At 37.8% G+C, this 16,145-nt stretch overlaps 1 protein-coding gene across 5 annotated transcripts in view; it reads left to right on the top strand.

Annotated features, from left to right (window-relative positions):
* wwp2 (WW domain containing E3 ubiquitin protein ligase 2) overlaps positions 1-16,145 on the top strand; it is a 56,494-nt gene that overhangs the window by 9,212 nt on the left and 31,137 nt on the right. For all 5 annotated transcript variants that reach the window (XM_029433604.1, XM_029433601.1, XM_029433603.1 and 2 more), the window contains 7 exons: positions 91-247; positions 1,247-1,368; positions 2,777-2,914; positions 8,222-8,300; positions 9,729-9,892; positions 10,822-11,065; positions 11,716-11,805. In XM_029433604.1, the coding sequence (XP_029289464.1) occupies positions 91-247; positions 1,247-1,368; positions 2,777-2,914; positions 8,222-8,300; positions 9,729-9,892; positions 10,822-11,065; positions 11,716-11,805 (994 nt within the window). The remainder of the gene's footprint in view (positions 1-90; positions 248-1,246; positions 1,369-2,776; positions 2,915-8,221; positions 8,301-9,728; positions 9,893-10,821; positions 11,066-11,715; positions 11,806-16,145) is intronic.

The following is a 16,145-nucleotide window of genomic DNA, read 5'->3' as shown; positions in this document are numbered from 1 at the left end:
ACCAGTTTTACAAAAAGAACACAATTTACAGATCTAATATATTCCTTTCTAACGGTATTCCCTAATCTGTTTCTGTGTGTGCGCGCTCAGTGGTTTCAGCGAAGCCCCAGTCTCCCAAGCTGCCAAACCGCCACTCGAGACTCAGCTCCTTTGTAGAGGTGACTGCAGACGGCCTGACCAGTGAAACCAAAAAAACAGGCAAACGCAGTGGACACCTTGAGCTGCAGTGGAATGAAGACCTCACCCTGTGAGAACACACGCACACGCACACGCACACACACACACACCAGGATGAATGGTCTTTATTAAACCACCAGCTTACTGTATACAGGCCACATGTTTCAGGTCTATTATGATTTGATTATTCATGAAGAGTGTCCTGAGCCTTACTATGAGAACTTCCTCATATAGTAATGTGACAATAGAACCTGTTGGGAGAGACTGGAACTAACACTTGTGTTAGGGAAACTCAATTTTGTTGCTGAGGCACCTTTAGCGTTTAATTATTTAAAAGTTCCAGCCAGTGTAGCCGTTAGAGAAATGATTGTTAAAAACGGCTGGGTGTTTGTTTCTTGGCAGAGTGTTTCAGAGTATGAAATACTTGATGCTCATTTGAATAGTTGCATGGGAAGCTGCTGTCGTTTCAGAACACACTCGTTACACTGACATTTACACAATCCTGTATTTTATTGTTTGTAAACTTGTTCTTGGAAGTTTGCGAGGGTCTAAGGACAGAGGGTGTCGTATGCTGTACAGTCTGTAAAGCACACTGAGACAAATGTGTCATTTGTGATATTGGGCTATATAAATACATTTGATTTGTTCACAAACATCAAAATCCATTGCATTCATCCCATGTTGTTTGCGAGTGTACTGATGAATGAATGATGAAAAGGGGAGAGGTAGTAGTGCTATACTTTCGAAGTTTAGCTGGTTTTGCTGTAAAAATCGTAGTTTGTGGAAACTCTGCTCATTTCAAACAGTTCCTGAGGTAAAGCAGATGTATCTACTTATATGCAGTATTTGTTGTTATTAGCGCCTTGAGATTGCTTTTAGCTTTGAAAGGCGCTTTATAAATACAATTTATTATTATTATTATTATTATTATTATTATTATTATTATTATTATTATTATTATTATTATTATTATTATTATTATTATTGTTGTACTTGTGAGGATGTGTGTTAGTGCTGTAACAGGCCATAGTTGATAATGTGCATGTTCATGTTGCCTTGTGCTTCGCAGTAATGTGACACCTCAGAGTCGTCTGGATCTGAAGCTATGGAGCTGCCACACCCTGAGGAAGGAGCTACTGGGCAGCGCCACCATAGACCTGCTGGACACACTGCGCACACACCATGGCAAGAGTAAGGACACACACAGAAAACAAATGAGAAAATATTATGATGATATTTCTCCAGTGTTTCATATGGCATAACCTAATTTATAAGCAGTATATTTACAAATTGGTACGAAAACATGAGACAAGTATATGTACAGCATGTATGCAGGAAAAATATAAATTTTCATAAATATAATTAGAAAAGTACAGAGAGGACAAGACTGGAAATGTCCCTCATGTGGCTTTTCTTCTGAAGCTCTGCAGTCCACCTGAACCGGCTCCTCTCCAAATAAGACTTCAGTCTGTGTTCATTCGGTTGCTCCAAATATTGCTACGTTTATCACCATGAAGTTGTCCACAAAATTCAGACAAATACATAAGTGTACTTACCGTAAACACATTATGAGCCACTGGCGCTCAATTCTTGATGTTAACTGTTCTACCTGGCTTTTTTTTATAAAACGTTTGATGTATTTACCAGTAAACGATGAGCACCTGAAGGCAAATAGCTTGTAAACATGACGGTCATGTGAAACAGTAATTCCTGACTTTATATGTTAAAAAGGAGCAGAACTCGCTCCACAAAACAAGTGACTGTCCCAAACTGTATTATGGGGTAATGATAGCAAAGGATTCACAGGAAGAACAAGAGAAGGCTGCATGTCTCAACCCTGCTCAGAGAAGCCTTTGAGTCGGCTGATTTAGGTTTAGTCTATTTCAGTTTTCAGGATCCCGCCTCTGAATTTGAATGCAGTTTTAGTCTTACAGTGAAAGTCAATCAACGTGCAAAATATTTTATTTGTTATCTCAAACATTGTCTAAACTAGTCCGTCTATAAACTGAGAATGAACTTTCTCTGTTACTGCTCATAACTAATGAGGTTGAAATGTAGGACAGATATTAAACAATGTCCAGTAGTGACCAAACTTTACTTGAATATAATACAGTTACAATATTTAAATCTGGCATCGTCTCATCATAGAATAAATTAAATCTGGACAATCAGTGCCATCTCTCAGCACTTTTCTGTACTTGGTACTATGGAACAATTTAGTCCGTATCCAATGGGACAATTTTCCCTTCCTGCCATAGAACCTACTTCTGAAACCACTAAGAAGTAAAGCACGACATTCATAAAGGTAAAGTGTTACTCGGCTCTGTTAGCTAGTCTTTGCTAATCTAATACCTCCTCTGTTACAAATGTCTCAGCAGGGTGGCCCTCCACTGTTATCACTGTGGAATATAATACACTGTGAGTTCACACTGTTTCCTCATTTTAGAGCAATAACAGAGAATGTCCGATATCCTCATTTCCATCTCTCCTCACTCTCTCCCCTCCCTCTAACTTAACCTGTCTCCCTCTCCCCACCACCTTTGTCCTCTACCATCTAAACCACTCATCCTCTCTCTTTCGTTCTTCCTCCCCCCTCTAGTGGAGAACGTCCAGCTGAGTCTGGTGCTGCAGACGGAGAACAAAGGCTTGGTTGTAGTGGGAGGCGAGCTCAACGTCTGTCTGGACGGCATGGTTGTTGATCTGGGCACACTGCCCAATGGCAGCACGGCAGCAGACAGTGAGTCCCGCCCTTAACCAGACACACACACACACACACACACACACACACACACACACACACACACACACACACACACACACAGGGTAATAACACAGCAATGCAAGAACCTAGAGAGGCAGTCTTAGGCCATGTGCAGACATATCACTGCTGTCGTGTGAAAGTCTCCAGAGTGGCGAATTTCACGTTTGATGGAAAATAAAGAAGTGATAAAAGGAAAAGCATATACTGATAACCCTAACCCACTGATGAAAATATGATGTAACAAAAATATACACATTTCCACATAATAATAATAATAATAATAATAATAATAATAATAATAATAATAAATTGTATTTATAAAGCCTTTCAAAGCTAAAAGCAATCTCAAGGCACTTTACATAAAAACCAGAGAGGACTGAAAACAGCGCAACAATATTCTCAAAGAAACAATTTATTGAATTGTAAATATATTGTATGAAAGTTTAGAAAATGTAATCAATAACAAATTCATAACAAACTCTACAACCCTTTGGCTTATTAACAAATGCAAGACGAAGGTAACAAGGTTTTCACTCTTCAGCAAAAAATATATTAAAGGGAACATGCACAGTTTATTAGTACATAACACAACACAATATTCCTCCTCTCACTCTTTCCCTTCCTGTCACTCTTAAATGTATGTTAATATTGCCAACTACCACACAAACAAACAAATACACACACACATGCATTTGTTTGTACAGTAGGATATTTGTGTCTCCACCCTGGTAAAGACTGTTTTCCAGTTTAGGGTTTACATTGTGTGAATGACAACCTTTCAAAGTCCTAAGTAGTGTTTGTGTCCCTATACATTTTGGTCATGGTGAAATTAAGGTTTTGTTGATATATTGAAATGGCACTTTTCCAGCTCCGTTAGCCAGACGCTCTGATACGTTTTAAATAAGTAAGTGATACGCTATAAATAGGTTTGACATACGTATAATAATTTGTTATGTATACGTCAGCTACAACACCACTGTGGAAAAGTTGGACGTATTTGGACTCTGACAAATTTTGAGCTACTTTTCATAAGTTTCTGCCATACGGAACTGTGTGACAGGGCCGTATGTCTGGCGTCTGCGTCCTTCGACCAATCACAATTTACAACTAATTTATATCAATATACACCAGCGTATTGCCAATATTTCGTATCCACCAGCATACATTTCTGCCATACGGAACTGTGTGACAGGGCCCTAAGTAGAGAGTTTTTACTTTGTTTAAGTAGTGTGTCAGAAGAGTTTCTGCCTTGCCAAGAATAAGATGTCAAATAAATTAATATATTGTTAAACTTAAAGTAACTTAATACAGTGCAAAATATTGACTAAGTAAAGCTGCATTATTACTACCATGTCAGCCTTCAACAAGCATTCATGAACTTGATGTGCAAATGTTACTATTCCCAAACCCTCATAAAATCATTCCACATTCCTTAGAGGAAGGATTTCAAACCCTACACACTTATTGACTCTAGGTCAACAGTATTTTCCGCTTCCAAGCACTACGCTAACATTTTACTTACCTTTATGGTTTGGAGGCAAAGACTTGGTGTCTTTTTTAATAAATATACAGGTATTAAGCCTTAAAACCACAGCAAGGTCCATGCAGCCATCTCCTCCCACTGTCACACACACACACACACACACACACACACACACACACACACACACACACACACAAGGCTGTTTATAGAGCGCCACACACACACACACACACACAAGGCTGTTTATAGAGCGCCGCACAGAGCCCACAGTGTGTTCTGCTGAATGAACACAGAGGCAGCAGTTACAGCCAAGGCCTGCCCCAATATGGGCTGTATAAATGTGTCTCTTTGTGACTATTAAGATGTGAGAAGAGGTTAAGAGGGGGTGTATTATTAGTGTGTGTGTGTGTGTGTGTGCGTGTGTGTGTGTGTGTGTGCGTGCATGCATGCATGCATGCTGTTGTACCACAAGGACAGCAAGATGAGAAAATCCTTGTAAAGGGTGGACATTTTTGCAAGTCCTTACTTATGAAAGAAGCTAGATGGATTTAGATTTATGTTTGGATTTACCGATTAGTAAAATACCAATGATTTTAAGTGTTGAAAATGTACCCACTGACACACCAGTGATTTTGGTGACTGACGTTTTGCCCATTGCTGCATTCTTGCACTAGCACAATTGACCTTTCGCTAAGTCCCGCCTCTCAAACGCAGACTGGCCAATCATAGTGTAGTATTGGCCAGCTCCAACCACAGTCTGACAACTTTACGGTTCTACTCTGGAGCCTCTCATGCAATCGTTTTAGATTTTCTTAATTTTCAGGCTGATTTTGTTGATTTCGAGCTAGTCATGGTTAAACGTTGTGTAATAGTGATATGTGTTACACAGAGAGGTTTGAAGTAGATATGTTTTTACAGTTCTACACTGAGTACAACACATCATTAACTAGCGTTAGCACAAACGGATGCGTGGTTCACTTTTACACAGTGATCTGTAACTTAGGCTTTTATCTTTTTATCTTTTTTAACCTGTTTTTGCTAAGGAGTCAGTTTGACATCCTGGATATATCCTCCAAGTACATAACGTAAACCTTTCTGTCTGATTCTCTCAGATAATCCCTTTTTTTTTTTAAAAATTCTAAAATTGTGCCATTAGTTTTTTAGAGTTCTCTTAAAACTACACACACACACAAATAATCACAGACAATCACAGACATCAGGCGTGCTTTTGTCTAATTTCTTTGAAAATTGCGTAATTTAGCTTCATTGCTTGCAGCTCAGTAGTACAATCACGTCCTGTGATCCCAAAGCAGTGTGCCTGGTAGCAGGGGGGTTTCCTCTCGTGTGTGTGTGTGTGTGTGTGTGTGTGTGTGTGTGTGTGTGTGTGTGTGTGTGTGTGTGTGTCTTTGGGGGAGGAAAGGTTAGTGAACAGAGGGCTGAAGTGTGTCCTCTAAACCAGGTTTTCAGGTTGAGGCACTTGTCTTTGTACGTGTGTGTTTTATGGTCTCATGGGTGTAGATGCAAGCGTGTGTTTTTGAGCGTGTGTGTTAGTGGGTGTGCATGTACATGTGTTTTGCATTCTGCAATGTGTGTGCAGGCATATGTGGGCTGCTTGAATATATATATATATATATATATATATATATATATATATATATATATATATATATATATAAAGTGCATAAAGGTGGTAGTGTGTTGCCTTCTGGTGGTGTTAAGGGGCTCTGTGTTCTCGCTCTGAACGCACCTCTGTTAGTTTGGAAGTTTTACTCATTTCCCTTGGCAGCTTTTTTAACACGTGCACGCACACACTCACATTCACGGGTGCACATAGCAGGCTTCATAAACATATCCTTGTATTGAAAGATGGGAGGAAACAGAAGCCAGATTTAAACTCTGGGAATATTGGAACAATTTGTAAATGTTAGATGCTTACACACACTTTATGTATACACAACTTCCCATCCCACAGAAGAAGAAGCCACATGTACACTGAAGCAAAGACACACTCACTGAACAAATTTTGTACATTAACCATGTGCCAAAGAATTGTAACTTGCTAACTGTATGAGACAGAAATACTGCCATGGACATTGCCCTAAATGTACCAGGATGCATATTCCACGCGAGTTTCTGATTTGCGGGGTCCCTGCCACCCAATGCGACTAATGCAGCCTCGGTCTCTACGCGGAATTTCTACAACCGTATACTCTGTCTTGAAAAAATACGGCTGAATATCAGTCTGCCAAAACACTGCAAAATGTATCCTCAACCATCCTCTACACTCGTATTTTGGGATGCCGTTTTCAATTTTGCAAACGTAGCTAGTTTGCAATACAAGCAAAGAAAACAGGCACGTTCTGTTTTTGGGCAACATCTAGAGTGAGGCAGAGGCTAATATTCCAAGCTGAAATACCCTTTAGTATCCTTGCCTCCAACTACGTCACGTCCAATGACGGTGCTGGATGCACAAAGTACAACAGATTCGGTATAAGGAGAAGACAGCTTTTTGTGTGCGTGTGTTGAATATGTACAGTATGTGTGTACATATGAATACTGTTTGAGGCTGTTATGCCTGTGGCGTGAGTGTGTTACACATAGTAAGGTGCTGTGTTTGTGTGAAGGAGAAAGTGAGTGTTAATGAAAAACATGTTATAGGCCCCTTCAGTCACATTTGGGACTGAGCGTATCGACACACACACACCAGGATGAATGGTCTTTATTAAACCACCAGCTTACTGTATACAGGCCACATGTTTCAGGTCTATTATGATTTGATTATTCATGAAGAGTGTCCTGAGCCTTACTATGAGAACTTCCTCATATAGTAATGTGACAATAGAACCTGTTGGGAGAGACTGGAACTAACACTTGTGTTAGGGAAACTCAATTTTGTTGCTGAGGCACCTTTAGCGTTTAATTATTTAAAAGTTCCAGCCAGTGTAGCCGTTAGAGAAATGATTGTTAAAAACGGCTGGGTGTTTGTTTCTTGGCAGAGTGTTTCAGAGTATGAAATACTTGATGCTCATTTGAATAGTTGCATGGGAAGCTGCTGTTGTTCTTTGTCGTACTATTAAAGTTAAAGAGAATGAAAGGTAATGAGAGTAGAGAGAGGTGGGGAATTACATGCTACAAAGGCCTCCGGCATAAGTGTTTTCTGGAAAAGATCGACCTTACAAAAGTGTTTTAGAAAACTGATAAACTGCCTAACGTGATGGCACTTGAGTAAGCTAAAGTTTGAAAATGAGCCCGCTTTTCATCTATATTTGAAGCTAGCCGCACGGCGCTACATTAGTCTCTATTAGCATAACACACCTGAATCTCAAGTGCATTATTGGTAATGTAGGCACCTTAACTGGCCAATGTGAGTCCAACAATGTGATAGGAGTGTTAGGCTAAATCAATGGAATAGTCTAAAGATATAATTTCCCCATTTGTTTCCCCATAAGTAGCTTGTATGTTTTTGTTTATAAGCTTGTTCCAACTCCTCGTACTTCATCGTATCTATATGTAATTTCAAACCCAAGACTCCATATTTTATATTATATATTAATAGGGCTATATAGATGTTTTAGACATCATTTTAGGCACGGTACATTTCCCTTAAATTCAACCGTACATATTGACATGAGTGTGTGATGTTTGAAAGTTGGACTGGCATCAATCTTATTCAGCAAACACTTTCCATCTGTGTTCTCGCTCTCTTTTTCTTCTCCCAGATTAACATATGTGTTGTGATTGACAGCTAGTCTTTAGCTGGTTATCTGTCTGTACAATGATGATGTTCTGTGCCTTTGCAGAGACACTGCAGTCAGATAGACCCACCCTGAGGAGGACACAGAGTGAGGAGTCTCCCATTACAGCTGGACCTCATAGCAGGTACACACACACACACACACACACACACACACACACACACACACACACACACACACACACACACACACAGTCTCTAAGCATGGTTTGACATTTAGATACACCCGTCGATACAGTGAGAGATGAGAGACCAATGAATCTTATCTATCTTCCCATCTTTGAAAGAGATGTGTGAGACAGCAGGACTCCTCAAAACTTGTATTACCAGGTTTTTGATTGACCAATCCTGCAAAGAAGTGATAATAAACTGCATCTTAAGAGACAGTTTTAATGTCATTTTAGGTTTCTATTTATTATTAAAACTGAATTTCATTCGGGCAAATAGTTTTGTGCACCAGCCTCACAGAAGGACCATGAGCTTTTAGGATCATAACATAATAACATAACAAGATATATAGGAGGAGGCTCTGGGTGACATGGAACTTAGGCCTCAACCAACTTTAAGTAAGAGCATGGCTTTTGTCTTAAACTATTCACGCACACGCACACACACTGAAAACCAGCTTTTAAGGCATCTAAATTAAGCACTGTTCACTACACCCTTGGTTTCAAATCTCTGCAGATGTTGAAGTATAATAATACAAATAATAGCACAATAATAAACTTGCATAACATTTTTCTAAAATCCTGTTTGCAAAGTGCTTATGTGAAAAACATAAACCGAAGGCATAATTGTAATCAACAGGAAGAAAGAACCGAAAAGGATTGAGTGAGGGAAGCTTGTGCCAGTATGGTCGAGTGAAGCACTTATGCAGAGTGCCAGCATATTATTCCCTCTGGATGTGGTTTCTGACGCTGCTCTCACCGACTACAATGCTAGTGGGATAATAAATAGTGGAGCAGACTGCATTCATTTCAAAGCTTTGCGATGGGGGTGCATCAGGTCGGATGGTATTTCCCTCTAAACATTGTAGGGGGGCATTAAACACAGTTCAGCAAAGAGTCGTGTGTGTGTGTGTGTGTGTGTGTGTGTGTGTGTGTGTGTGTGTGTGTGTGTGTGTGTGTGTGTGTGTGTGTGTGTGTGTGTGTGTGTGTGTGTGTGTGTGTGTGTGTGTGTGTGTGTGTGTGTGTGTGTGGCGCTTCCTCTGCTCCTCCTTATTGTGGCGAATAAACAGAGTGCAGCCTTAATCCGGTTTGCCTCAGCATTCCTTGGTCCTGGGGAGGGAAAGCCAACATGTTTTTCTTTTAATAAAAGAGGAAGGCAATCAATGAATGAGTAAAACACTTTTTTTTTTTTTCATACAGTAAGTGTTGATATTTCTTTGTCATCTCACTCCTCTCTCAGTGCACCTCCCTCCCTGCCTGCACCTCCCTCCCTGCCTGCCTGCCTGCCTTTCTTCATCATCTCCTTTTCTTTCACTTGTATTACTCATCTCCTTCACATCCCCTTCACTCTCTCTCTGTTTCTGAGTTTCTCTTTCTATTTTGCAGGAGTAACAGGCACTCAGTGGGGGGTACGCAGGGCGGCTCCCCAGGGGGCTCCAGAGGGAGCTCTCTAACTAACGGGGAGCTGAATGAGGAGCAGATCCCCGGGCCGGGCTCGTCTGGGCGACGTTGGTCCTCCAAGAGTCACGTCAGCCCTGGAAGCGGCGCAGGTATTGGAAAAATCTGTTATTGTGTCTCAGGATTTATACATTTATCAACAGAATCTTGTATTCTGTGTTAAAATGTGTTCATAATAATACAATTATTAAAATCTGTTTTAGTTTTAAAGTAAAAAAAACTCAATCGACTGTGTGGCAGCCTGTTGAGAACCTGTAGCTACACCCTGCAAATGAGATTAGAATTGTGAAAATATGGCATGTTGATTATTTGTATCGGACACATATAAACATTATAAATATCAGCTGTAGCATATTCACTTCACACACATTATTTTCCCATGACAGATGCGGAACTATTGAATTGATAAGCTTGAATTATGCACGGTTTGGGACGTAGCTCACATCATTTGTGTATTTTGCTAAATGTGAACTGGATCCAAAACAGAGCTGCCTGTAAGTTCTGACCCAATCCTAATCAAAATCTGCATAACATCTATTGTATCAGTGTGACTGCATAATATCCCAGTGTCCTAAATTAACAAATAAAAAATCAGTCTAACGCTAATCCAGTTAACTCAACTTTCAGTTCTGTATATTTTATATTTGTTTTAAGCACGGTTGTGTGAATCATACAATAAAAAATACATAAATGGACTAGAGGTTGTGTGTGTAGAGTGTAGATCTCTGCTAACACTGACCAATTATTCAGCTTGCAAAGCCTCTGTAACAGTTTGTTTACTGTTTGTCCTCTTGGTTTGTTTTTACAGTTTACTAGAATATAACAATTTGTAGTAGCCAGCAACCACATGTCAGACCTTCTCAGTAGCACATGAATGCAGTATTATACTACTACTATGATCAAAAGAAAGAAAGAAAAATCACCACATAGGGTGATTCTTAGATCCTGGTTTGGTATGAGCTATCTCCCCAACACCAACAATAAGTCCCTCCTCTCTCATCTCTTCTGTGTTTTCGCTCAGACAAAGCTGAGTTGACGTCTAACGGGCTGGAGAGTAATCGTGGGGGCGTGGCCCGTCACACACCTCCTCCATCCTCTCCGTCGGGCCGATCCCCAGCTGCCAGCAGCAGCAGCGGGAGCCCCTCTCCAGGTCAGGACGCCCTGGGCCCGGCTCCGCCGGCGGAGCCCAGCCCCAACGCCCCCTCTAGCACAGAGCAAGCCAGCATCAGCACCACAGAGCCCACTATAGACTCGCTCCCGGCAGGGTGAGAATCAGTGCATGCAAAGATGAGTGCATCAGAACATCACACATTCAGAACACTATTTGAAGCAGTGCAGTTTGATGAAGAGCAAAGTCAGAACAAATTAGTCAATGCTCAAGATATTAAATTGTAGTAATATCCAGTTTTCAGTCAAACTGATGTTTTTGACTTGTCATAGCAGGACATGTACATGTGGAGCTAATAAAAACATTGTTCTGTAATGTTACTATGTACTCTGATAGCTCTGTTCCATGTAAGTGTCTCCGTACACCATGCTGATGAGCCAGCATGAACAATAGCAGGCCTGTTATCGCAGCCATTAATGACATTATTAAATCCACCTGTTCTTTACTTGCTATGACAAAACAAAAAGTCCTGAAAAACACTTATTGGCAGAATGAGCACAGCATGAGATGACAAAAACGTAAAAAGTAAAACATGTTTATCCTCTGTGTTACTGTTAAAAATATAATTGCAATACTGTAAAACAATACAATATTTAATAATGTATTAACAATAGTATTTGTGAATGTACAGAATGGTTAATGGGAGGAAAGTGAATCAAAGAAATTGATTATGATAAATCTTGAAAAATAGGTGCTGTAATGTTGAATTGTAGAAGCAAATGTAATACTCTGTCTTTCTCTCTGTAGCTGGGAGCAGAGGGTGCTGCCTCATGGCAGAGTGTACTATGTCGACCACAACACCAAAACCACAACCTGGGAGAGACCACTGCCACCAGGGTATGCTTGTTACATTTTGATATGCGTTTTCTCTGTTGATGCATTGATTGTTTGACACACATTGGGGTAAGACCAGGTTAGACATTAGATAGATATCAGCTCGTCATGTCTTCACTTCTGACCACAAGACTTTGATTTCTCAATATCATGCAACAAATAAGAAAATGCAGTTTAGATTAATTGCATTCAGTTTTGTACAGATTACATAAACCTCCAAACATTTTTTTGTTTTAATTAATTGAGAGATTATCAATCGTAATTTCAGCAACAGAAAGACTGAAGTCAGTTTCATTTAAACAATAACATCAATGTTACAAGCCATGTAGGTAATCTGCTTTGAGACTATTTTTGTTTGTATTTACAACAACAAAAAATGGATCTCCTGTCTCAGAAAATGTCTGTAGATAAGGAAAGAATATTTGTATGGGCATGCACTTCACTAGGGCATAATGAGAACTGGTTCATTAGGCATACAGAGTGTACTGTACATACTAATATACAGTATGTACAGAAAGACATCTTCACACAGTATGTACAGAAAGACATCTTTACATACAGTATGTACAGAAAGACAACTTTACACACAGTATGTACAGAAAGACAACTTTACATACAGTATGTACAGAAAGACATCTTTACATACAGTATGTACAGAAAGACAACTTTACACACAGTATGTACAGAAAGACAACTTTACACAGTATGTACAGAAAGACAACTTTACATACAGTATGTACAGAAAGACAACTTTACACACAGTATGTACAGAAAGACAACTTTACATACAGTATGTACAGAAAGACATCTTTACATACAGTATGTACAGAAAGAACTGTATCTTTACATACAGTATGTACAGAAAGACAACTTTACACACAGTATGTACAGAAAGAAATGCATCTTTACATACAGAATGTACAGAAAGACATCTTTACATACAGTATGTACAGAAAGACATCTTTACATACAGTATGTACAGAAAGACAACTTTACACACAGTATGTACAGAAAGACAACTTTACACACAGTATGTACAGAAAGACAACTTTACACACAGTATGTACAGAAAGACAACTTTACATACAGTATGTACAGAAAGACATCTTTACATACAGTATGTACAGAAAGAAATGCATCTTTACATACAGTATGTACATAAAGACATCTTTACATACAGTATGTACAGAAAGACATCTTTACATACAGTATGTACAGAAATACAACTTTACATACAGTATGTACAGAAAGACAACTTTACATACAGTATGTACAGAAATACAACTTTACATACAGTATGTACAGAAAGACATCTTTACATACAGTATGTACAGAAATACAACTTTACATACAGTATGTACAGAAATACAACTTTACATACAGTATGTACAGAAAGACATCTTTACATACAGTATGTACAGAAATACAACTTTACATACAGTATGTACAGAAATACAACTTTACATACAGTATGTACAGAAATACAACTTTACATACAGTATGTACAGAAATACAACTTTACATACAGTATGTACAGAAAGACATCTTTACATACAGTATGTACAGAAAGACAACTTTACATACAGTATGTACAGAAAGACATCTTTACATACAGTATGTACAGAAAGAAATGCATCTTTACATACAGTATGTACATAAAGACAACTTTACATACAGTATGTACAGAAATACATCTTTACATACAGTATGTACAGAAAGACATCTTTACATACAGTATGTACAGAAAGACATCTTTACATACAGTATGTACAGAAAGAAATGCATCTTTACATACAGTATGTACATGAAGACATCTTTACATACAGTATGTACAGAAAGACATCTTTACACACAGTATGTACATGAAGACAACTTTACATACAGTATGTACAGAAAGACATCTTTACACACAGTATGTACAGAAAGACAACTTTACATACAGTATGTACAGAAAGACATCTTTACATACAGTATGTACAGAAAGACATCTTTACATACAGTATGTACAGAAAGACATCTTTACATACAGTATGTACAGAAAGACATCTTTACATACAGTATGTACAGAAAGACATCTTTACATACAGTATGTACAGAAAGACATCTTTACATACAGTATGTACAGAAAGAAATGCATCTTTACATACAGTATGTACATAAAGACAACTTTACATACAGTATGTACAGAAATACATCTTTACATACAGTATGTACAGAAAGACATCTTTACATACAGTATGTACAGAAAGACATCTTTACATACAGTATGTACAGAAAGAAATGCATCTTTACATACAGTATGTACATAAAGACATCTTTACATACAGTATGTACAGAAAGACATCTTTACATACAGTATGTACAGAAAGACATCTTTACATACAGTATGTACAGAAAGACATCTTTACACACAGTATGTACAGAAAGACAACTTTACATACAGTATGTACAGAAATACAACTTTACATACAGTATGTACAGAAAGACATCTTTACATACAGTATGTACAGAAAGACAACTTTACATACAGTATGTACAGAAATACAACTTTACATACAGTATGTACAGAAAGACATCTTTACATACAGTATGTACAGAAAGACAACTTTACATACAGTATGTACAGAAAGACATCTTTACATACAGTATGTACAGAAAGACATCTTTACATACAGTATGTACAGAAAGACATCTTTACATACAGTATGTACAGAAAGACATCTTTACATACAGTATGTACAGAAAGAAATGCATCTTTACATACAGTATGTACATAAAGACAACTTTACATACAGTATGTACAGAAATACATCTTTACATACAGTATGTACAGAAAGACATCTTTACATACAGTATGTACAGAAAGACATCTTTACATACAGTATGTACAGAAAGAAATGCATCTTTACATACAGTATGTACATAAAGACATCTTTACATACAGTATGTACAGAAAGACATCTTTACATACAGTATGTACAGAAAGACATCTTTACATACAGTATGTACAGAAAGACATCTTTACACACAGTATGTACAGAAAGACAACTTTACATACAGTATGTACAGAAATACAACTTTACATACAGTATGTACAGAAAGACATCTTTACATACAGTATGTACAGAAAGACAACTTTACATACAGTATGTACAGAAATACAACTTTACATACAGTATGTACAGAAAGACATCTTTACATACAGTATGTACAGAAAGACAACTTTACATACAGTATGTACAGAAAGACATCTTTACATACAGTATGTACAGAAAGACATCTTTACATACAGTATGTACAGAAAGAAATGCATCTTTACATACAGTATGTACATAAAGACAACTTTACATACAGTATGTACAGAAATACATCTTTACATACAGTATGTACAGAAAGACATCTTTACATACAGTATGTACAGAAAGAAATGCATCTTTACATACAGTATGTACATAAAGACATCTTTACATACAGTATGTACAGAAAGACATCTTTACATACAGTATGTACAGAAAGACATCTTTACATACAGTATGTACAGAAAGAAATGCATCTTTACATACAGTATGTACAGAAAGACATCTTTACATACAGTATGTACAGAAAGACAACTTTACATACAGTATGTACAGAAAGACATCTTTACATACAGTATGTACAGAAAGACATCTTTACATACAGTATGTACAGAAAGACATCTTTACATACAGTATGTACATAAAGACATCTTTACACACAGTATGTACAGAAAGACATCTTTACATACAGTATGTACAGAAAGACATCTTTACATACAGTATGTACAGAAAGACATCTTTACATACAGTATGTACAGAAAGACATCTTTACACACAGTATGTACAGAAAGACATCTTTACATACAGTATGTACAGAAAGACATCTTTACACACAGTATGTACAGAAAGACAACTTTACATACAGTATGTACAGAAAGACAACTTTACATACAGTATGTACAGAAAGACAACTTTACATACAGTATGTACAGAAAGACATCTTTACACACAGTATGTACAGAAAGACAACTTTACACACAGTATGTACAGAAAGACATCTTTACACACAGTATGTACAGAAAGACAACTTTACATACAGTATGTACAGAAAGACATCTTTACACACAGTATGTACAGAAAGACAACTTTACATACAGTATGTACAGAAAGACATCTTTACACACAGTATGTACAGAAAGACAACTTTACATACAGTATGTACAGAAAGACATCTTTACACACAGTATGTACAGAAAGACAACTTTACATACAGTATGTACAGAAAGACATCTTTACATACAGTATGTACAGAAAGACATCTTTACA

This window comes from Cottoperca gobio, chromosome 6 (assembly GCF_900634415.1).
Source record: "Cottoperca gobio chromosome 6, fCotGob3.1, whole genome shotgun sequence".
NCBI lineage: Eukaryota > Metazoa > Chordata > Actinopteri > Perciformes > Bovichtidae > Cottoperca > Cottoperca gobio.
Note: the sequence above shows the minus strand (reverse complement) of the source record. Positions and strands in the feature narration are given on the sequence as shown.